Below are 24,423 nucleotides of genomic sequence, written 5' to 3'. Positions count from 1 at the left end.
TTTTATACCTAAAGTGACTTTCTTATAGATAACATTAACAAAAATAAATTATAACAAAAGGTAACAAAACAGTTAATAAATATACATATATAACATCTAGAGGAAACACCAAAAAGCTGCATAAAGAAATGTACTTAGGGGCGCCTGGGTGGCTCAGTCAGTTAAGCGCCTGCCTTCGGCTCAGGTCCAGGATCCTGGGATTGAGCCCCTGCATCAGGCTCCCTGCTTACGGGGAGCCTGCTTCTCCCTCTCCTCCCTGCTCATGCTCTCTCTCAAAAAAATAAAATCTTAAAAAAAAAGGTACTTAATATTACAGATAAATCAAAATGGAATTCTAGGGGCACCTGGGTGGTTCAGTTGGTTAAGCATCTGCCTTCTGCATAGGTCATGATCTTGGGGTCCTGGGATCAAGCCCTGAGTCTGGCTCTCTGCTCCCACTTATGCTCTGGGGTGCGCTCTAACAAATAAAAAATCTTAAAAAAAAAAAAAAAAAAAAAGTGGAATTCTAAAAAATATTCACATAGGGGTGCCTGGCTGGCTCAGTCAGTAGAACATGGGACCCTTGATCTAGGGCTTATGAGTTCAAGCCCTACACTGGGCATAGAGCCTACTGAAAAAAATGTTTATATAACCTATAGGAAATCAGGGGAAAAGCCCAGATAGAAGAAAAAAAGGAAGAAAGAAAAAAAACTAAAAGGGTCCCGTCACCAAGACACAGCAATAACAAACAACGCACAGAGCTGCAAAACATCATAAAACTGAAAGCAAAAAGGGAAAAAAATCCACAATTACAACTGGAGACTTCCCCATCTCTCAATATTCGATAAAATAAGTAGACAGAAAAGTCAATGAAGCTATGAAAGAATTCAACCACACCACTGACCAATAGCACCTAACGGACACTTATGGAACACTCCCCACAAACAGAATTACACATTCCTTTCAAGCTCCCACAGAACATACCCAAGATAGTGCCATAAAATAAATCTCAAAAAAGTTTAAAAGAACCCAAATTACAAAGAGTATGCTCTGACCACAATGGAATCAAATTAGAAATCATTAAGAGAAAGGTAACAAGAAAATCTCCAATACCTAGAAACTGAACAACACACTTCTTATCAAAATTAGTGAGATGCAGCTAAATAAAGGCAGAGAGGAAAATTTATAGCATCTAATACTTATCTTAGAGAAGTCTCAACTCAATAATCTGAGCTCCCACACCTTAAGAAACTACTGAAAGAGCAAAATACACCCACTGCAAACAAAAGGAAGAAGAGAGAAAAAATTGAGGAGCCCCTACCAAGACTTAACAACAAAAAAAAAGAAGACAAATTACCATTTCAGGAATGAAGCAGGGCTATCAATAGAGACCTTGCAGTTGTCAAAAGGAAAATAAGAGAATATTACAAACAACTCTACACATAAATTTTACCTTAGATGTAATGGATCAATTCCTCATACAACACAAACTACCATAACTCACATAATATGAAATAGTTAATTTGAACAGCTTTTTTTTTTAAAAAGATTTTATTTATGTATTTGACAGAGAGAGACACAGCGAGAGAGGGAACACAGCAGGGGGAGTGGCAGAGGGAGAAGCAGGCTCCCCGTGGAGCAGGGAGCCCGACGCGGGGCTCGATCCCAGGACCCTGGGATCATGACCTGAGCCGAAGGCAGATGCCTAACAACTGAGCCACCCAGGCGCCCCTGAACAGCTTTTTTAACTATTAAGGAAATGGAATCTGTATCTTTAAAACTCTTAAAAATTTCTAGGCCCAGATGATTTAACCAGAGAATTCTAAATAACCATTTATGAAGAATTTCTTATCATTTCTTCCAGAAAATAAGAGGGAAAACTCGCCAATTCATTTTATGAAGCCAGGATTATCAATACCAAAACCAGACAAAGACATTACAAAAAACTTCAGACTAGTATCATAACCTCATGAATACAAACAAATCTTTGACAAAATACCAGCTATTAACAACACATATAAAAAATTACACTATGAACAAATAAACTTATTCTAGGGATACAGGACCAGATCTATCAAAAAAAAAAAAAAAACAATTAAATACACTCCATTAACAGGCTAAGAAAAAGCTACATGATCATATCAACTGATATAGAAAAAGCATTTGACAAAATTCAACACCCATTCATGATAAAATTCTCAAAAAATTAGTAAGGGGGATAGTTCTCAACCTGATAGAGAACTATAAAAAACATACAGCTAATATACGTAATTGTTAAAGACAGAATCCTTTCCCTTTTAATATCAGAAACAAGTCAGGAATGTCTGATCTTAACACCGCTATTCAACACAGAACTGGAAAGTTTGCCAGGGAAATAAGGCAAGGTCAGAAAAGAAGATATAAAACTGTCTCTATAGGCAGATGACATGATGGTCTATGAAAACATTCCCAAGTACTAGACAAAAAACCACGGGATTCAAGGTCAATATTCAAGGTCAATATACAGCATTCCTGTATACTAGCAATAAACACATAGAAGTAAGGAACACCATTTATAATCATTCAAAAAAGGGAAGTACTTAGATATAAATCTAACAAAGCATGTACAGGACTTGTATGCTAAAAGCTACAAAATGCTGATAATAAAAATCCAAGATCTAAATAAATGGAGAGACAGACTATGTTCATGAACTGGAAAGCGGAGCAGACATTAATTCCCCATCAAACTGATACACAAATTTAACAAAATACCAAACTCTTCACTGCCCAAAAAACCCCCAGCAAGATTTTTTATAAAATGTAGACAAGATTATTCTAAAATTTAAACAGAAAGGCAAAGGAATCAAAATAGCTAAAAACAATTTAGAAAAAGAATAATAAAGTGGAAGAAAACACTTAACCAATTCCAAGACTTATTACAGAACTACAGTAATCAAGACTGTGTATATATAGTAGTGGTATAGGGAATAGAACAGAAAAACCAGAACAGCCTCACACAAGTAGGCCAAACAATTTTTGACCAAGGTGCAAAAGCAATTCAAAGGAGAAAGAAGTCTTTCAACAAATGGTGCTGAGTAACTGGATATCCATAGGCAAAAAATGAACTACTACCTAAACCTCATATAAAAATTAACTCAAAATAGATCATACATTTAATAAAACATAACACTATAAAACTTTTAGAAGAAAACATAGGAAAACATCTTTAGGATCCAGAGCGTGAAGAGCTCTTAAACATAACATCAAAAGTGCAATCCATAAAATTTTTTCAAAAATCAATAAATTGAAATTCATCAAAATTAAAACATTTGCTCTGCAAAAGACCCTGTTAAGAGGATGAAAAGACAAGCTACAGACTGGAAGAAAATATTTGCAAACTACATATCTGACATAGGATTCATATTTAGAATATATTAAGAACTCTCAAAACTCAATAAAAAAAACACAAAACCAATCCAATTAGAAAATGAGCAAAAGATATGAAGAGACATCATCAAAAAGGATATATGGATGGTAAATAAGCATATGAAAAAGATGTTCATCACTAGCCATCAGGGAAATGCAAATTAAGACCATGATGAGATATCACTACACACCTATCAGAACAGCTAAAATAAAAAATAGTGACAATACCAAATGCCGGCGAAGATTCGGAGACACTGGATCTTTCATACATTGCTGGTGGGAATGTAAAATGGCACGGCCACTCTGGAAAATAGTTTGGCAGTTTCTTAAAAAACTAAACGAACTTAACCATGACCCAGCAATTGCCATTCTAGGCATTTATCCCAGAGAAATGAAAACTTAAGTCCATACAAAAACCTGTACACGATTGTTCATTAGCAGCTTTATTTGTAATAGCCCCAAACTGCAAAAGGACCAAAATGTCCTACAACAGATGAATAGTTAAATAAACTGTGGTATATCCATACCATAGAATACTACTCAGCAATAAAAAAAAGGAAAACTATTGATACACACAACAACTTGGATGGCATTATACTGAGTGGAAAAACCAATCTTAAAAGGTCCCATACTGTAACATTCTTGAAATGACAAAATTCACATGTGATAAAATGACAACATAGAACTATACACACACATTGTACAATGTCAATTTCCTAAATTTGATATTGTATTACAGTTATGTGAGATGTATGTGGGAGAGATTGGGTGAAGGGCAATATGGGACCTCTCTGTACTTTCTATGAAACTTACTGAGAATCTAATTATTTCAAGATCAAAAGTTTAAAAAAAAAAAGGTGAAACTATACCCGTAAAGCCAAGAAAAAAAATAAGTCAGGCTCTGTCCAAGAAAATATGAAATGCCCTGAAATCCACATCAAGAAAAGAAATTGGATAGCAATTTTTCCAAATATGACAATCCTAAATGTTCAGATAACATCACCAACAACTACTCTAAATTATCAGCAAAAAATATGTAAATACACATCAACACATGAGAGAGAAGGGGTTGGCAAACTACAGCTATAGCCAATTCCAGCTGTCTGTTTTGGTAAATACAAATTGACTGAAATGGACACAAACATAACAAAAAACCCATTACTGGCTTTAGGTATTGGTTATTTTAAGGTAACATCGGGTATCAGAGAAGAATATCATCTTACAAGTTAACATTTTTCCTGTTATTGCAGCACAAGTTATAATAACTCATCAGGATGTTATATGCCTAAAACAAGTTTCCAAATCTATGAGGCTTTAAGGGAAAAAAAAGGAATTTCCCATCTGCCATCCAATTTACCAAACTGTATAAAAAAATTGTGCTCCCTGCAAGGTTCCAACTCACACAAACACAAACAACAGAAGTACAGCTTAACAGCAGTTAGCATACCTTGGAAAGTATCAAATCACCTAACCATCGCACACAATCGACATAATTCCTATGTATGTCTCTGGTGGAAAAGTCAGGAAAGTGTATTTTCTGAGAAATAAATGGCCTGCAATGGAAATGTCAAAAGTTAAAAAGAAAAAAGAATAGTAGAATCACACTAATTTTAACTTTCATATTTATATGACTATTAATTCTGTGTTCCTAGAAAACTGCATACCTTCTTATGTGTTTATTGAGACTTTTATTTCTGTATTTTTTCCATTATCGGCTCTCATTTCAATTTTCTTATGAAATTTCATTTACAAAAATTATAGCTTCTTATCTTACTATGGAGACCAAAATAAATCACTTCAAATTCTGGCTATCCCAACCAATGATAAGCAGTATCATCTGATTACAGCACTAAAAGTTTCTCATAGAAAACATTATAAACTATTCAAACCTTTAAATTTAAGCATTAACAGTCTATCAAAGTCAACATATCTACATTATTTCAAAAGATGGTCACCTTTCTAGGAACAATGACACATCATTCCAAAGGCTGCTAAAGACAAGGTTAGATGAGAGTCCTCCCTTGAGCAACAATTTCTAAAAATGGTATCTAACAGGAATTTGGCATTTATTAAGACTTTTCCTGTACTTAGGAAAGTGAAACATAGTGCTATTTTTTCTTTAAAGATGTTTTTGAGAAGACCACTAAGCAGAGAAGTCGCTACCAATTCTATAGTTACTTAAAAGTATACCTAACATTTCTAATCTAGTGATTCAGATTTATACTGAAATAACTGTAGAAGAATGACATGATGCCATGAATTAGTTGTGTCTTGGGCAACTCACATGTCCTCTCTTTACTTTTCTCTCATATGTAAAAAGGATGTTGGGCTGAATCATCTCAAACATTCTTTCCAGTTCAGATTCTGGGAGCTTTTCTTTATTAAAACATTAAAATGTTATTAATGATCTAATACAAATTCTTAATTCTGCTATAATTATATTAACTGCTTTTTTAGCCAAATATGTTAGTGCATTGAAGTATTTGTTGATGGTTATAAATTTAACTGATAACCTATTAATAATCTGGTTTGATAACCAGAAAATAAATGCTTTTTGTTAAAACAGAAGTGCAAACGAAGTTAATATACACAGACATACCATAGTGACAGTGAAAGTGTTAATAGCCTGATGAGATTCTGAAAAGACAGTTATTGAATTAAAAATTAAAGCATTTCAAAAATATATTAAGGGGGTATCTAGATGGCTTAGTCGGTGGAATGTGCAACTCTTGATCTTGAGGTTTAAAATTTGAGCCCGTTGGGTGTAGAGATTACTTAGAAAATAAAAATCTTTATATATATTAAAAATATTGAAATTATATATATATATAGATATTTTAGGAAAACTGCACAGTTCCCACTCATAGTCAGTCCCATAAAGCAAGGCTCCTGGTTTTGAACTTTCTCCATCTAAAAAGGGGATCATTTAAAGGAAAGCATTACATTATCATGAAATAAAGCCAAGAAACCCATTTAAAAAAATCATGATTTACTGTCTTGACTTTGAATTTAAAGTGTTGACAAATAATACAAGTAATACTATTCTGAAGGGTCCTTTACCCTATCCCACAGAACAAGTTTAAGCAGCTTAAAATTGTTAAAATGTAAATAGTCAAGCATATGCATACCTAAATAAAAATAAGTGAAACATGCTACTAAATTAAGATGAAGACACAATTTAAAGGGGATTTTGAAAAATGAGCCACAAACAGACTAAAAATAAAGGGCTTTGATTTAAAAAATCTTATGGCATATAAATTGGTACCTAAAACTTATTCAAAGAAGGGCTTCTAAACTCAATGTTGGGGGATTATGTAAAAATTTTGGAAAAAGTAAAATGCACCTATCCAATAGTATGAAAAAACAAACTGTTTTCAATAGCACAATTGTTACCTGTTAGTTTTATTTGGATTATAATCGTAAGATTCCTTAATTGCATTCATCATTCTCTTTGAATTGATCCTCCAAAGTTTAAGAGAGTGATCCATACCACAGGACATTATTTTTTCACCCAAAAGATCATAATCCTGTATGTAAAACAGAAAAGCTTAAAATATACAGAACTGCCCAAATTAGACTATCCAAATTTCATCTGATGTACAGCATAATGAAAATTCTATTTCAAGTCACACACATTTTGAGTTTATCCATGTAGCCCATAAATCAGTTGTTACTGCTTCCAAGACTTTTTTTCCCCAAGATTTAGTTTTAACTGATTAGTCATAACCACACTATATGAGCTTATACAATATGTAAGTCAAGAAAGTAAACTGTTTGAATTCAGTTTTATCTATTCAATTACCTTTAATTATTTCCTTTGCTTGATTTTGAAGGTAAACTGAATGAAGTAAAACAATTATTCTGACACAAAGACCTGAGTTTGTCAGTATTCTTTGTCCAACCCTGATTAAACAATGAAATCGACAGCTGTAAACTATACAGTTGGTCCTTGAATAACTGAAATTTTACTTTATCTGTAGTCAAAATGCTTATTATATTGGTTTTAAATTCACTTTTAAAAGAAAGAACAGTAGAAGGGGGCCTGGCTGGCTCAGTCAATAGGGCATGCAACTCTTGATCTCAGGGTTGTGAGTTCAAGCTCCACACTGGGTGTAGAGATTACATAAAGATAAAATCTTAGAGGCACCTGGGGGGCTCAGTCAGTTAAGCATCTGCCTTCAGCCTTCAGGCTTGTGCTCTGTCAAATAAATAAAATCTTTAAAAATAAATAAATAAATAAAATCTTAAAAAAAAAAGGGAAGAAAACAGTAGAGTTCTATTTAAGGAGGAGGAGATTTTCCTTATTAATCTAGCTATTCTGTGTTAATCCAACCTTTGAATTGATCATGAACACTGTTTTTACAAGAGCCTAAGGGCTTTAGGTTTGGTGTTCACTGAATTCAGAAGTCTGGTTGCTGTTACTTCTAATTATCTCACTGTCAATAGCAACAAGACACCCTTAGAGTCAGTAGCTCTAATTTATAATTCTTAAAGGATGGTAGTCATGGTTCTTAGGACACACAAAACCAGATGGAAGAATGCTTCTGCAACTTTTAGAAAATCCAAGGCAACAAGGTAGCTGTAGGTAGGTATGATTCTCACAAAAGCATACAAACTCCAACTACAGAAATATTTAGTACTTCCAAATAAAAAGCTACTGGCTTCAAAACAACGTGCCCCTTTACACAGTTTAATAAAATACTGAAGAACTGTAAAACCACTAGATAAGCTATAAATGGAACGTAAGTAAAGCTAAAATAATGTGAAAATGTGAAAATACTAGCTGACTAAAAATACCAACATCATATCATTCAAATGGATCAATAGATTATAATACATAAATATAAAGACAACACCATGACATCAAAGAGTTCTCTAAAACTTAGTTTAAGCACAACTAAACACTTCCTAAAAATGGATCTTATATTTCAACTTCAAATAAAAGACGAAAGTTGATCTCAATTGCTAACTAGCTTAACCTTTTTCTTTAATAACTGAGAAACAGCAAAATGAAGTTGGCTTGGTGATTTCTGACTAACAAGTTCATGGTATTCTTTCATGAGAATCGAGGTGCTGGTATAAAGTGCAAGAGTACAGATAAAGCATAAAAAGCCTAACTTGCTTTATTCCTTCATCTGTAAAGTAAAAACCTTGTTATGTCACAAGTAAATGAGTGCCTGGCAGGCTATATGAAACAAACCATATGCTTTCTTATAAGAGTTCCATGGGGATTGTTCAGAGCTCTACACCTGAAGGTCACTGCCCTGTAGCTTTCAACTTACAGCACTTAGAACTTCATCTCTGTGCCCTTCTACGCCTCCAAATATCGCCACCAGAGTGTCTGTTTGGATATTCCACAATCGTAATGCATGATCTAGTAAAGACATGAAAAAAAAATTTTTTTAAATGGACTTTTATCATTCACTTACTCTGGACTCTCAAAACCTCTTTAAAGAAGTAAAAACTACAAAAGTTTGGACTTAAGTAACGCACAGTGAGAATTAAGAATGGAATCTACATTATATAACAACTTAAAATATTTACAGCAACATGTAGACTTAACTAAGTATAAGCTCAAACTTTCCAGATCAAAAAGAAGTATTTATGTGGTCTTAAAATATGTTTAGCTTATTTGCCTCAAATAATTTCCTTTAAATAACATCCTAATTTGATGGGAGTTATGCTCATTTACAAATTGAGGGGACTACAAGGTTTCTAAAGTAACCCCAAAATAGGATTAAAACATATATTACAACTTACTTCTATAGTATTATAGACCTCTTAGAAATATAACTAATTTGAACAATCTCATTTTCCACTAAACATTAGCAACAAAAATATACAGCAACATTAATATAAAAATGTACAGCTTGAAATACAACAATGCCCATATTGTACATGAATATTAACATATTCCATACACTAGAAGAGGCAGTAATAAATGGTTTACTAGTGGAAATTAACATTGTTATAAAAATTATTTCTTGATTCTAATTGTGTGCAAGTTTTTACGTGGACATCTGTTTTCATTTCTCTTGACTACATATACACACATAGGAGCTGTATTTCTATGTTTAACTTTTTGAGGAACTGCTAGACTGTTTTTTAATGTGTACATTTTACTTTCCCACCAGCAATGTATGTGGGGGTTCAAACTTCTCTACATCCTAATCAACTTTACACAGCAACACAGGTTACTGTCTTTTTTTTATTACAGTCATTCTAGTAGGTATTAAGTGGTCTCATTGTGTTTTTGATTTGTATTTCCCTAATGATAAATGATACTGAGCACCTTTTCATGTGCTCACTGGACATCAGTGTATATTCTTTAGAAAGTCTATTCAAAACCTTTGCCCATTTTTTAAAGGGTTGTCTTTATTGTTGAATTGTAAAGAGCTCTTGATACAAATCCCTTATTAGATACATAATTTGCAAATATTTTCTTATATCCTATAGGTTATCTCTGCACTTACTGACACAAAGTGGGAAGAGCAGGGTTAGAGAGTTGTGGTATTTAGAAAGAGTGAGGAATTATGACCTGTATCACTTGTAAAGAAATACCTGGGCCCAGCTACTATTATCCAGAAAAGAGAAAAAGTTATCAGCTCTTAGGTGTTGACTTCCAAACTTAAGCCTTGGTAGGTAAAGAAAAATCACACTGAAGCATTTTCATGGAAGAGTTTTGATTTGAGGACATCTTTTAGTATGAGCAGATTGTGGGGGGAAGGTTATACGTTTGACAAGCCTTTAAGAATAAACTTGACTAGAATAATAATGTAGAGTAAAAAGAGAACAATCAAGAACAGAATGTAGAAATAACAACACAGATGATTTCAGAGAGCTCAGAAATTAAGAGGCTTGTCTGAACCCTGAATAAATTTATAATGCCAATATAAGCATACAGAGGAAAGCAAGGCTTTCTTTATACATACAGGAAGTATTTCAGAGACCTTATGCTGGAGAACTTAGCATTTTAAGGAATTCTATTAGGGAATCCTTTATAAAATAAAAACTATATATGAAAAAGCAATACAGATTTTCAAATGCATTATTTCTCATTACATGACTGGTCAGTGATAAGGAGATTTACAAAACTATTTTTAAAATTCTTAAAAATGTCGTAACTTTGGTGGATCTGCGACTTAAAATTAATAAAGCTTAATAATGTAATTCAATTGAGGATGAACGATCAGAATACACTATTGTGAATAAGGGTGACACATACTTAATTTTCAGTACCAATTATTTTATTTATGTCTGATGTTAACAGTCCATTTCACAGTCCTTTTACCTAATTCTTGGTCTAGGGATGCTACTGTAGCCTGAGATTTTTCTACTAAAAACGTACTTTATAAATTCTAAGTCTGGCTTTTTTTTTTAATACCTTAGAACTCTTTGTCCCTTAAAAAAAAAAATCATTCCCAAATAAATAGGACTAAAGAAACATTTGCTTTTCTTACCTTTACTTACTGACAGGAGAAGATTTGGATCTCTTGGGTGGAATTTCAGCTCATTGATAGCATTTCCATGGCCAACATAATGCTACAATAAATTTATAACATTCAACTTTCATTTTAAAATCAATAAATTCTTTCATTAATCTTAAAAGAATGGAAATACAGTTTCACTTAAAGTAGTGGTTCCCAACCCTGGCTGCATATTAAAATCACCCAACGAAGTCAAAGGAAAAAAAAAAAATGCTCAAGTCCTATACGCAGGTATTTTGATTTGACTGGATTAGTGGAGACCCAGACAAGGATTTAAAAGATCCTCAGGTGATTCTAATGTGCCCCAGGGTTAAAAACTTCTGATTAAGTGATCTGCAAAACATCTTAGTATCAAATTCCCAGGCTTCACCTTTCAGTTCTTTACAAGTCCTTGACTCTCTATCTCTAATTAGGATGTTTGGAAAAAGTACTCACTCTTCCCCTATAGTTCATTAGAGCATCTCAGAATAAGGCAAAGCAGGAGGGAAATTATTCTTTTTTTAAAAATTGCAAATAATAAAAACCTCCCGCTTATTCCCTAGTTTGTATTATCAAATGTGAAAAAGGTCTCAAAAGATTTGTCTAAAGGAAGCAAAAAGCAAAGTACAAATCAAATTAGAAATTGTACAGATATTGAGATTCCACTAGTTTTAAATTAAAAATGACAAGTTTTCACAAATGTGTATTCAAAATAGGGCAGTTGCAATTTAACCAAAAACCCACCTTTATGCACTGCATTGTTATGGGATTAATTATCCTAATTATGCCTCTAGATCCAGCCACAGCCAGCAAAGGATGGCTTGTATTGCTATCATACGTCCATGCACAAGTGTAAAAGTTTTCATCAGCCCAAGAAATGCCAGTTAAGAAATATAATTTGTTTTTGAAAAGTAAACATGTCAATGACTATAGTATATACTACACGGAAACTTCTATAAAGAAATACTCAAGTTTTTGACACCAAAGTTCTCATTTCTCCTTATATTACCATATTTAAACAATGGACATTTTAGGTCTACAATCTACACCAAATGGTCAAACAGAACCAGTCCTTCCATTCAATTTTGATTACTATTTAGATGCTTGCATAAATACTCAACTCTGTCATTTGAAAGCAACCATAGACAATATGTAAATGAATGGGTATAGTTGTGTCCCAGTAAAACTTTATTTACAACAACAGGTATCTAGCCCCACAGGCTATAAATTGCTGACCCTTGTTTTATCCCAGTATGTCTGACTATGCATCTCTATTCAGTTTGATAGAGTTAACTATTAGTTTTCCACCGTTTCCTGTGAGACTTGCCCAATATGGCTATAGGTCACTTCTTTCCATATAAACTATTGAAGACTGAATATCCTTGTTCCCTAGGTTTCTCAAATGATCTGAAAGAAACACTATCACCAACCTTTGTCTAACCTTTTGGCTTTTTAGACCTTTCTTTTTTTTATGTACTTATGTTTTGCAATACTTTATTTCCTACACAAACTGTGTTTACTTTTTCCCTATAGGCTTTGTTGTTCAAATACTCGGTATGACTGCCAGTCACAGCTTCTGATCAACCCCAATTCACTATTAACTACCCTGAAGTGATAAAATTCTAAGCAAGGTCAAAGAAACGGGAGGTTTTAGCTACTCTTCGCTATCATTTCCATTACTGGATTTCCAATGCTCATCTCTAGCCACTTCTCCCCACTCTCTCATATCCACCTTACAATGCATTTCTAGGGATCAGGAAAATTAGATAAACTAGATACGAGGAATCTCTTGGGGGATAGTAAAGGAACAGCACTGGTTAAAGGACAGTATAACTTAAGGGAACTAATTAATTTAGAAAAGTTTTGGTGTACTTATTGAAAGTCAATTTCTTTAGCCAAAGATATTAAAAACTCAAGAAAGGATACATCCGCATCCACATAAGATTGCAACAACCGGATTTCTCCTTGTGAGTGACATTCATATAAGGTAACCTAATAAAAACAAAAATATAGTAAGTTTTATCTCAAACACAGAAACCACATTCTCTTCACCTCTTCACAAATGTGTCTTAAAGATACTACAGAAACTCTTTTAAAATAGCTTCTTTAAACTTAAGGAAGCATTATAAAGCCTAATGTATTACATAATTTCCTGAGTATATTAAATATTGTAGTAATAATAATGGTTTCTATTTCCCATGTTTTAAATTTAGATCTCATCATGTAATTGCACCAAACCGTTCAAAGTGAATACAGCTGAATACCTCAAAGTAAAGTTGCAGTTTATCATTTTTTAATTAAGTTCTTAAAGTCTTTGGGTAGTTTAAGAATATTTACATATTAATTTACATATAAGAAAGCCTATAATTTGCCTAAATAATGTTTTTCTCATGGACACAGCTCGTATTTTTTTTTTTTTTAAGATTTTATTTATTTGACACAGAGAGAGAGTGAGAGCAGGAACACAAGCAGGGAGAGTGGGAGAGGGAGAAGCAGACTTCCCACCAAGCAGGGAGCCCAATGCGGGGCTTGATCCCAGGCATGACCTGAGCCGAAGGCAGACGCTTAATGACTGAGCCACCCAGGTGCCCCAAATATTAACTTTCTGATGTATGGTGGTCCTTTTTATTTGCCATATATTCTAAAGTTAATATATACACTATGTACAATTAAACTTTAATAAGTTTCTTTCCATTTTTCTTATAGCTTATAGTCATGTTAGCAATAACTTATTAATTTTAATTGAAGTATATAAGAACTCCATAAAGATCCTATAAATTATCACTGCCTATTAAATTAATAAAATCGCTCCATTAATAGTTAAAAAATTTTCCTTATCAGGGAGCCTGCGTGGCTCAGTCATTAAGCGTCTGCCTTCAGCTCAGGTCATGGTCCCAGAGTCCTGGGATGGAGTCCTGCATCGGGCTCTGTGCTCGGCAGGGAGCCTGCTTCTCCCTCTCCCACTCCCCCTGCTTGTGTTCCCTTTCCCTGTGTATCTGTCAAATAAATAAATAAAATCTTAAATAAAAATAAATAAAAAATATTCCTTATGACTGCTAAAATAGGTTATGTCCTAGAAGATAATTTTTCTTAAAAAAAAAAAAGTCCAAACAGCAGAACTTTTTATAATTCAATTAACTATGTAATGGCCTTCCATGACATTTTAAATGAAATTACGGATACTTTTTGCTACAATGACTGAGCATTTAATTTAAATAAGGACACTGAAGCACAAATTATAACTAATTCTGATATTATCATGGCCAAGTTAGTGAAGTATAATCTTAGGTTTACAGTGATGTCTTAAAAGTAGATTCAAATTAATTAATGCACTATGTTCCCAACTAGGAAAAAATAACCTAGTATTTTCTTGAACCTGTATCATTTTCCCCATGAATTTTTTTCCCCAAAGAATTTAAGAACCAGACTACATGTCACAAGCCACATTTGGCTAACCACCAAGAAAAGCTGTTATCCCATGTTACCAACTGCAGTACCCAAGTTTCAAATTTTCAGGATTTCAACGACCTAGTAAAAGCACCAGAGCCTTAACCTTCCTTACAGGAAATTACCTAAAGCCAAATTTTACTTTTTTTAGAAAACAGGAATAGAAAGGATCTAGCCCAGAATGGATGCATGTGTGCTTGATAACAATTGAAAATACTGAGTTGACAACTCCCTTGTTAGGAGTTAACTTTGTTTGAGAACAGAATACCAACACTGAGAAACAAAAATACAGAACACTGTGCATTAAAACCACATTCTTGGGGCGCCTGGGTGGCTCAGTCATTAGGTGGCTGCCTTCAGCTCAGGTCATGGTCCCAGGGTCCTGTGATCGAGCCCACATCGGGCTCCCTGCTCGGCGGGAGGCCTGCTTCTCCCTCCCCCACTCCCCCTGCTTGTGTTCCCTCTCTCGCTGTCTCTCTCTCTCTGTCAAATAAATAAATAAAATCTTTAAAACAAACAAACAAAAAACCCCAAAAAACCACATTCTTTTATTGCCTAAGAAACTTAGTACAACTAATAAAGAAGCATAAAATTTTATTTTACTCAAAGTAACAACGTATGTACCATCTCTCAGATTTACTCCTCTTCACCTCTTGGGCTAAAGGCAGAGGAAATGACTTGTTATTTGTTGCCAACCTGTATCTAATTAGTCTATCTCCTCTGTTTTTCTTTTTCCAAATACAACAATAAATTTCTACGTTATTCCTCATAACTCCTAGTACAGTATTAATGGATAACCAGAAATGTTAGCTAATGCAAAATTAAGAGGACAATTTTTCCCTGAGGTGATTTCAATTTAATAACTAACTCCAAAGACTCCCAGGAAAGCACTAAGGACTCTTCCTGTTCTCCATTTATTTAGAAGTGAATAGAATAAGTCTTTGCTGTCCACCAGTTCAGCCACTGGCTTAACTAAAAAGTTAAATAATGGTTTATGTTAAAATGTGCCAGCATGCTTCTTCCCTACACTTCTCTCAGTTCAAGATACTTTTGGCTTCCTTAAATAAAAACAAATCTAACAGATGTTTATCACAAATAGTTAAAATATTTTCAAATAACTAATATATAAAGCCACTGGATTTATGCTTTGCATTTACAGAGAGCCACTACGCAAGTTTATTATTTTTAAGAAACTACAGACTTTATATCCTAATTTGAATGATAGACAACTATTAAAACTCCTTCCAAAAATAGGAGTCAATTCTTTCAGTCACACAAAACAAGTAAGGACAAAATACAAACAGAAACAACTGAGAGTAATATATGAAATAAAGATGTACTTTCAGTAGTGAATACCAGGTTCTAACAATGACAATTTCTAGAATATTACATAAGGAGTACTGTTAAATCAGCTATGCCAAATTTACTTCAAAATCATTACACTGCAGTATTATAACACCCGAGTCTAATAATCAAGCCAAATGCCAAAGAGACCCCTGAACACTCACTCTGTTGCTTCCTACAGTTGCAAACACTAATGGATCTCCTTCTTTACTGTGCCAGTTAAACTGTACTCCAAACAATGGTTGATTATGATCTTCCTGTAAAATAATCATAAAATAGAACAGTTACTATACTTTAGAGACAAAAGAATGATGAACTGACCATTTCCCCCCTGAAACTTTTTTTTCAAAATGTAGGCCACTATTTAAATCAGATCAGGTAACAAGCACTCATCTAAGAAAACACTCTGATATTTGCCTTCTATTTTCTTAAACCCAATCATATTCTTCTGATCAAAATTAAACTGGATAATTGTTATAGATGCATTTAATCTCTTGGGACATAAGGACATAACTTATGTTTCTCAAACAGGAAATGAACAAATACACCAAGAGTTAATATAGCGTCTCTAACACTAAACTTTATTCAGTTTAATTTCTCCCTTGTAAAGTGAAGCATATCAGACTCCATTCAAATCACCACTTTCTATTATTCCTATAGAAACAATTTCAAATAATCTTGAATTTGGGTCCTTAAAAAAAAAAAAAATAATCCCAGTAAGTTTTATAATGAACAAGAATACCTGAGCAGTGGGGGACCAGGGAAAGCAAAGGACTGTAACTTCAGTTACTTCAGTTACCAGGACCGCTATAAGGAGGTGCATAAAAAGCAAGTACACGTGACCCTTGAACAACAGGTTGGAACTGCACAGATCCAATTAAACACGGATTTTTTGGATACAGTACTGTAAACATATTTTTTTTCTTTTCTTTTAAAAAAAATTATTTATTTATTTATTTGACAGAGAGAGCACGAGTAGGCAGAGGGAGAGGGAGAAGCAGGCTCCCTGCTGAGCATACCCTGGGATCACAACCTCAGGCGAGGGCACATGCTTAACCACCTGAGCCACCCAGGCGACCCTGCAAATGTATTTTCTTCACGTTTTCTTTGCTCTACCTTACTTTACTGTAAGAATGCAGTATATAATACATACGACACACAAAACGTGTTAATCTACTTTATGTTACTGGTAAGGTATGGTACTGACTTCTGATCAGCAGAAGGTTATTAGTAGTTAAGTTCTGGGGGAGTCAAAAGTTAAACTTGGGATTTTCAGCTGCACAGGAGTGGGGCCGGAAGCACCCTCAAGTTGTTCAAGGGTCAACAGTATTCACTTTTTATTCACAAAGTTATTTTTTAGCCTTAAAATTTTACTGGCAATCTCCTGGCACTGAACATTAACTTTCATATTCACTTTTAAAGTGTAACAACTTCCATTTTTATCCTTTGAAAAGCCATAGCTTTAGGCTTTTGAAATATTTAATTGAATTATTTAAACAGTTAAAACCAATACCTCTCAAATATACTATCTAAAAATAGGTGAACATAACTAAATATTAACACAAAACTATAATGGACACTTTGCCTTTTTTTTTTTTTTTAATATACTAAGATTAATTCCCCTCCTTTTAAGAGAATATAAATTTGACACACTGAGCAATGTATTTTGCTACAGACAGGAAAATAATTTCCATATAGCCAGAGCTTCTAATGCTTTCTGAATACTTTACCTAAAAGTATATTCAGATACTTAGAAGATTCTAACTTACATATCTGTAAGATAATACAATGTATATTTTTACTCAGTATAAGAAAAATACTCCCAAATTAAAAAAAAAGAAAATGAATAATATGTAAAGGAAAACATTTTAAATAAATATCACTAATCCTTTTAAAAATAAAAATGCTATTAAGGAAGCAGTAATTTAAATAACTCCAAAACCTTGTTTTCCCCAAATACTGAATATTAAGAAAATGTTAATGTACACCTTTTCCTTTGAAAACAATTTCAAGTAACACAAATGAGAAGAATTAAATATTTAAAAACTGCACAAAGACATCGGTTTCAATTTATGCTGACTGAAAGTTAATGGGTCACATTCAGTTCTTTTTATTAAGAGGTATCGGGAAGTGGCTTTGTTTTTAAAGTTTTATCAAAATATGAAGAATAACATATCCCAAATCTTTTTTTCTGAATACAAATAAAGAAAACCCAGTATGTACTACTAGGTATTACCCATTTAAATTAAAACAAAATAATAAAATCTAAAACAAATGGAGTGTAGTAACTATGCAGTCTATGCTACAAAACAAAACAACCTTCAAAGTACTCTAATTTTAAAATATTTTAAACTTGACAAAGTATCTGAGCAAAAAATGTTTACCACTGAGAACTAATTCTGAAGCCTGGCATTCAGCCCATAGGATCTGTCTTTCTGCACATACCTTGAGACTATTTACACACTTGAAAGAATATTTGCATTTCTTTGACTTCCATTTTCCCTTCCCCCAACTTTTCCTTCCAGGAGCATTTGGTGTATTTGTAGGTGTATCAGGGCGTTCAGTGTTTGTACCACTTTCTATACTGACAGCATCATCCTGTAAGTAGTAAATTAGGAAAAATTACATGAAACAACAATACTGTATGTAGCAGCAAATGACTTTGTGCTGGGTAGCTGCTGATTGACCTTAAAGTAGTAATTAATAAATTCTGCAAGAAATGGAAAAATATATTCCTGTATCCAAATAAGGATAAAAAGCAAACCAACTACACATTAGGATTTATAGATTTTTGATATTTCAGCAATAATATAATCAAAAAAGCTAATCAGAATAATGGTAAGAATAATACTGCCTTTAATAACAGCACTGGCCTATGCCAGCCACCTTAATACACTGGCTTATTTCATCTTTACAGCTCCTCACAGAAGGTACTGTTAGATAAGGAAGTGTTGTTTAGAGAGCTTAAGTGGTCTCTTGCTACTTATGGTTGCTGGGATTTAAACCAAAGCTGTGACTCCTAAATCTGACTGAACTACATGTCTTCATAATTCACTTGACTGCTGCTCAGTCTGGAGTACAGTGGTTAATGGGCCTCTGAGGATGACGGAATGTTGGTGCCTCTTTAGATGTAGTTTCTGAAAATCCTGTTATTCAAATTCCACTTAATTAGAACACAAACCATTTAGAATTTTTAAAAAATCCTACATATTCTGTGCTATTTACAAATGACATTTGCCTCACAGCTCTTATGTAATAATGATACTCATATAAAATTCCAGAAACTCTCTATAATTAAAGTAAAATCCTTCCAAATGTAGAAATGACTGCAGGAAACCATGAAAATTCACTTAGTTTATACGCTATCTCCAGTCCACAAGATACATTCATGGCCCTCTAAGATTTAACTACCTCCTTTGATTACATATTCCAGTGCTTCTTTGGAATAAAGAGATTTATTTAAACCTATCGCCTTAGGGCAATAGTTCCTAAATTCATTCCAGAGGAAGCCTTTTTTCATGGAATGCCTGTTAATATCTATTAGAACAAGTCTAGGAAACACCACCTTAGGGCCTATTTCTAAATGATTGCTTCCTAGTTTTATATTTACAGAAGATTAAAAGTTAACTGGAGTGTCAAAAAGCATATAAAAAATTCATATAAATTCACCTAAAAACAGTATGGTATTATATAGCTGTTGTTGGAGGGTGGTTTTCAAAGTTTCAAATGGTTCCTACCTTTTAAAAAAAATACACTAATTATTCTGGAATGTATCAATTAGGATGAAAAAAACTGGATAGATAATACACAGTAGGTGTTCAATATCTGAACTGTAACTTAATGTAATGTAAAATTCTAAAAGTTCAGTTCCTGGGCTGAAATCATGGTTTATATCTCTATTTCTCCCCCTCTTCATTCACAGTTTCACACAGTTAACACCTAGTGTAGAAAATAACCATATTTCAGTGAAAAACTACGCATTATCTATAGCACACCTTCCCACATAACCAGATTCCAGCCCTCTTCATTGCCTTTGAACAACCTTACAACTCATTTTATACTGTGAATGACTGATAGTTGTGTAAATTCTGTCTCCAAAGGTAGAAGCTCAAAATGTCTTCCCTCCCACTCTGGAAAAAACTTTGTGGTCTCCATCTGCAATTTCACCTCTACATTCCTTTAGCGTATAAATGTATATTGTTTGACTCACACTTGCCCCGTTCCCTCACCGAGTGTAAAATAAACATTTAACATGTTTCACTTACCTTTTTCTGAAAACTGTCCTTTAACACTAGAGAAGTAAAATAATAAAACTGATATTTATTCACCAGCTTCTTTACATTCTGGCCCAAAATTCAACTGCTAATCAAGAAAACACACAAAACACTGTTTTGTTTTTTAACTCTGACCACTTAACTTACCCATCTCCTCCAAAGGAAAATCACCAAAGAATCAAATGGAAATGCAACAGTCACAATGCTTTAATTTTATCTCTAAATTAAAATCAAACCTTTGCTGAGTATCTGTGTATAGGCTGACTTCCACCTTGGCCCCTTCTCAAGGTATACAATGATGATATGCCACTACCATCTTCACTTGCCCAACGAGGAAACAGGGAGAGTAATTTGTCCCTTAATTTTGCCATAGGTTACTTAAGCAAAGTATGTCTACAGATTCAGCCCTCTACTAGGCAACCATTAATACTCTTCAAGAAGCTAAATATCCTGCAAATCATTAGACCTTTAAAAATTCAATAAAATGGCATATACATATACAAAGAACTTAAAATATGTCCTTTCAATTTTTTGATTCACATTCATAGTAGTAATTGCTTAGATTACCTTAACTCCCAACTCAAACACCACATTCTTTCCTCACTTGCTTTTGGCCTTCTCATCACTACTCAGTTCCCTCAAGAGTATGACCACTGCCCGTTACCTTTCTCTGAACCCATTTTTCTAGAGTTCTCTACTGTCTTTCCTCACTGCTTCCCTCTAACCTATGTCCTAGATCTGGGGTGCTTGGGTGGAATTCAGAGGGCCTGTGAACTTAAATGGCCAAATAAACCCACTTAATTTTCACCATCTTTAAATGAAATTTAGCACTTCCATTAAATGAAGGTAACATACGTGAGAATATTACTGTAGCTGTGACTTTCTCATCAGGGAAATCAAGTATTTTCATATCATATTCTAGTAGTTGCAGATCTCAAAAAAACTGTCTTATGCCCATCATTACTACCAGACCCCCTGCTAGATCTAGTTACTTAATGTGCTAATACAGAACCACTTGGGGCGTCTGGCTGGCTCAGTCCAAGGAGCATGGAACTCTCAATCTCCAGGTTGTGAGTTGGAGCCCCATGCTGGGTGTACAAATTAGCCACTTAAACACTTTATATTAAAGCACTTTATTAAAACAAATCTTAAATTTGTTCTAAAAAGCATTTTTATAACATATTTCATAATTTTATTATTTTGTTTGTAACCTTATATACTGTATTTTATATGTTTTAAAATGTTCTGAGAAGGCTACCTGAGATTCACTGAGGTGTCCAAGGAACTAAAATGTTTAAAATCCCTATACAAATGAGTAAACTCAAATAAAGGCATAATCCACTGTTTGGTTCTGAACTGCTTTAGAATGCAAAGAATATATCCTCTTAAGGGTCTACCAAAAAGGCTTTCAATTTATTTGGTCCCCTGAAATTTTCCTCAGTCTAAAGAGATTATTGATATTTTCATTACATTTCTGCTTGATTATTTAGTATGTGCTAGGGCCAGAAGCAAAAGTCTTCACAGTAATTAACACTTGTATAGTACTTCTGGGGCAGAGACCCTTTTAAGAACTTTATCTGTATTATCTCATATAGTCCTCACAAATACTCTTTGAGATAAAGACCACTATTCCCATTTCTAAGAAATTAAGGAAACTAGATCAAGTACCTTGCTCAAGATCAAGCAACCAGTAAGTAGAAGATTAGGAATTTTAACCTAACATGTGGATCCAATCTGTACTCCTAATCGCTAACCGAATCTGCCCAGAAAAAATTTTTCAAAAAGCAGAAATAAAACAGGCTCCAAGGAGTGAAATGAAGTGGGTCAAAAATGTTATTAGAAAGCAATATATGAGATTGAGAAGCACAAACCGGAAAAAGATTAAAGTAACATTCAACACCTAAACTTTCCAGAAACTTCAAGTCCAAATCCCACAAACTGATAATTCCCCAAATATCTTTCTTCTATCCACAAAAATCCTTCCCCATCTCTTCAATGAAAATTTTGGTCATGACACCATGCCATATATATGCTTGTTAGTAAAGTAATGATGTAGAATTTAGAAACTGGGTGAAGATAGCATTTATTCCTAAAACTAGCCAAACTGAGAAAATGAACAACTTACATCACCCTCCTACAACACTTTATATAAAGATTTTTAAAAAATATATTCAGATATCCTAGGAGGTTCACATTTGGATAACTTTGAATGAATTGTCAAGACACTGCTTAACCTTATTCGATGTAAACTTAAAACCGAAAATTAATGTCACTTCAGTTATTACTGGCGACTTACCTAAACACTAGGTGATTACCGAGATCCATTTCAGAGTTTTTTTTTTTAAATCTGATTCCAAAATACCTTACATTTGCGAAGCCACGAGTCCACACCTAAAGACACTTGTCTTTACCACTGCGAAGCCACGAGTCCACACCTAAAGACATCTGTCTTTACCACTGTTGCCTAAAATCTTCCAGGTCATCCCCTCTATTTGAGTAAAAACTTTATAAATAATTACCGACTCTTCTTATTACATCAAAGGTGGTTTCCCCCTCCGATTCATAAGACGACCCTCTTCAATACTCCTCCGGAAGAAAAGCCGACTGTCAGGCACAACCCATCTCCACCCACAGGACAGGAGCAGACATAAAATCCCACCTTTAGAAGAGTCACCAAACCTCTTAAGTCGAAGATCTAACTACTCTTCCCATCCTGGACGGTCTGTAAGGGTCGAAAGTGACACAATCCCTAAATTCCTTCTTAAGAGTCGCTAACTCACGCGTGCTCCTCCTTCCAACTTTCTCAGAAAAACCTCTAACTTGCCTTTTAAACTACCGGAATCTCATATCCGCACTCTCCCAAAATCTCCCAAAGGCCCAAACACTCCCCAACCACGCAAAAGGATCTCAGAGCAGACCCCTTCAGACCCTCCGCCCACCACGCTCTCTCTTAAACCACTCTCCTTCGCCAAGTTTCTGCTTGCTCTCGGCCCCTGCTCAAAATCCCCATAGAGACAAGTTCGATTTTCTCTTCCACGCCCGCGTTTTCCTGAGGGTGACACCTCTCCCTCCCCCCACAGCAGCCCGTCCACCCCCACGCCGAGTTTAAAAAGAATTTAAAACTTTCATTGCAGAGTCCCGTCCGCACTGCTCTGGGCTGCACTCACATTTTCGTCTCCAGAGAGGTCTGGGTTGCTGTTCTCGTCGCTGCTTAGCTTCTGCTTCTTCGCCGCAGGCATGTCTGTTCCCGCCGGCGCTGTCGACACTTCCCTCTCGGACATATTCCTCCGCCTCCCTCCAGGTTCCTGCCGCCTAGGGCGGGGCCTCCGCCACACCGCCGTCAAGCAAGCCCGGCCGGAGCCTGCCGCAAAGTTGCCGCTGCCGCCGCCACCTCCACCGCTCCCCCCACTGTCGCAAACCGCGCCCAGCCGCCGAGGCGGGCGTGCGTGCGACCCCGCCACACTGCTGAAAAAGGGGCGCGCGTGCGCGCCCTCCCGCGCAGCTTCCTGGCTCTTTCCCTTTCCCTGCTCCCGTCTTGCCCTTTTCCCGCCGCCCTCCCGGCAGTTTGCACGGAGAGGTGAGATCCGTTAGCTATCAAGAGCAGTATTTCGTACGTCCCCTCCCCCCACTGCCGTTTCGATAAAGAGGCGGAACTCAAAGGGATGCCCCCTCACCCCCTTCCTCCTTCCAAAGACGTTTCAGCCGCAATCGGCCCAATCCTTCGATCCCCGACCCGCTGCAGGACTCGAAAGTCTGTGGAATGGACTAGACCACCGATGTTCCAGGGGATGGGGGAAGATACGAGAAGTCACCTCTTGCTTTAGCGGCGTATGCCAAGTGTCCTTAATCTTGAACTCGGAGGCCAACACGCTCACATTAATCATGGAACTGTTGAAGACCTAGTGTTTCGTTGTGAACAGGAGTTCGAAAACCGTACGGTGCCTCTCACTGGCCTCCCCCATCTAGGATATGGAAGTTACCAGCTAAAACATGCGCATGCGCTGGGGCGTATTCTCGCGCTGGGTTGTCCAGACCCGCCTCCCCGGGCCCCTCCTCTTTGAAATCTTGTTTGCTGAACCAGGTAGTCTTCCACCGGTTTCCGTAGCTGGGAATCGGTTTCAAAGCACGACCAAGTCATAGTGTCTGGACGCGTTTGAAATTCGTGATGAATATTTAATCTGATGAATGTTTATTTCAATCAATGATTATTCTCACCCAATTGTGCCAATATTGAGTATCATTTAATTTAGGAATATCCTGCAGTTATTCTAGACTCCCAATGAGTTGCCGCCTAAAGTGCCTTTTTTTTTTTTAAAAGATTTTATTTATTTATTTGACAGAGGGTGAGAGGGAACACAAGAAGGGAGAGTGGGAGAGGGAGAAGCAGGCTTCCCGTGGAGCAGAGAACCCGATGAGGGGTTCGATCCTAGGACCGTGGAATCATGACCTGAGCCGAAGGCTTAGCGACTGAGGCATCCAGGCGCCCCTAAAGTGCTCTTTGTAACATA

At 35.4% G+C, this 24,423-nt stretch overlaps 1 protein-coding gene across 4 annotated transcripts in view; it reads right to left on the bottom strand.

The window, feature by feature from the left end:
• Positions 1-23,880, bottom strand: part of EED (embryonic ectoderm development) — a 29,186-nt gene extending 5,306 nt beyond the window's left edge. Inside the window, exons 1-10 of one of the 4 annotated variants that reach the window (XM_036082149.2) lie at positions 23,083-23,877; positions 18,087-18,239; positions 15,806-15,898; positions 12,777-12,842; positions 11,595-11,720; positions 10,845-10,926; positions 8,667-8,758; positions 6,778-6,911; positions 4,832-4,937; positions 3,613-3,687 (exon numbers count right to left, since the gene is read on the bottom strand). In XM_036082149.2, coding sequence (XP_035938042.1) covers positions 3,613-3,687; positions 4,832-4,937; positions 6,778-6,911; positions 8,667-8,758; positions 10,845-10,926; positions 11,595-11,720; positions 12,777-12,842; positions 15,806-15,898; positions 18,087-18,239; positions 23,083-23,196 — 1,041 coding nt within the window. In that variant the 5' untranslated portion in view covers positions 23,197-23,877. Of the gene's footprint in view, positions 1-3,612; positions 3,688-4,831; positions 4,938-6,777; positions 6,912-8,666; positions 8,759-10,844; positions 10,927-11,594; positions 11,721-12,776; positions 12,843-15,805; positions 15,899-18,086; positions 18,240-23,082 lie in introns of all 4 variants that reach the window. The other 3 variants (XM_036082150.2, XM_078058651.1, XM_078058652.1) reach the window with 3 other exon arrangements.
• Positions 23,881-24,423: the final 543 nt, after the last annotated feature.

The sequence above is a fragment of the Halichoerus grypus genome, chromosome 11, assembly GCF_964656455.1.
Source record: "Halichoerus grypus chromosome 11, mHalGry1.hap1.1, whole genome shotgun sequence".
Lineage (NCBI taxonomy): Eukaryota > Metazoa > Chordata > Mammalia > Carnivora > Phocidae > Halichoerus > Halichoerus grypus.
The sequence above is the reverse complement of the archived record's forward strand: the minus strand, read 5'-3'. Positions and strand labels throughout refer to the sequence as shown.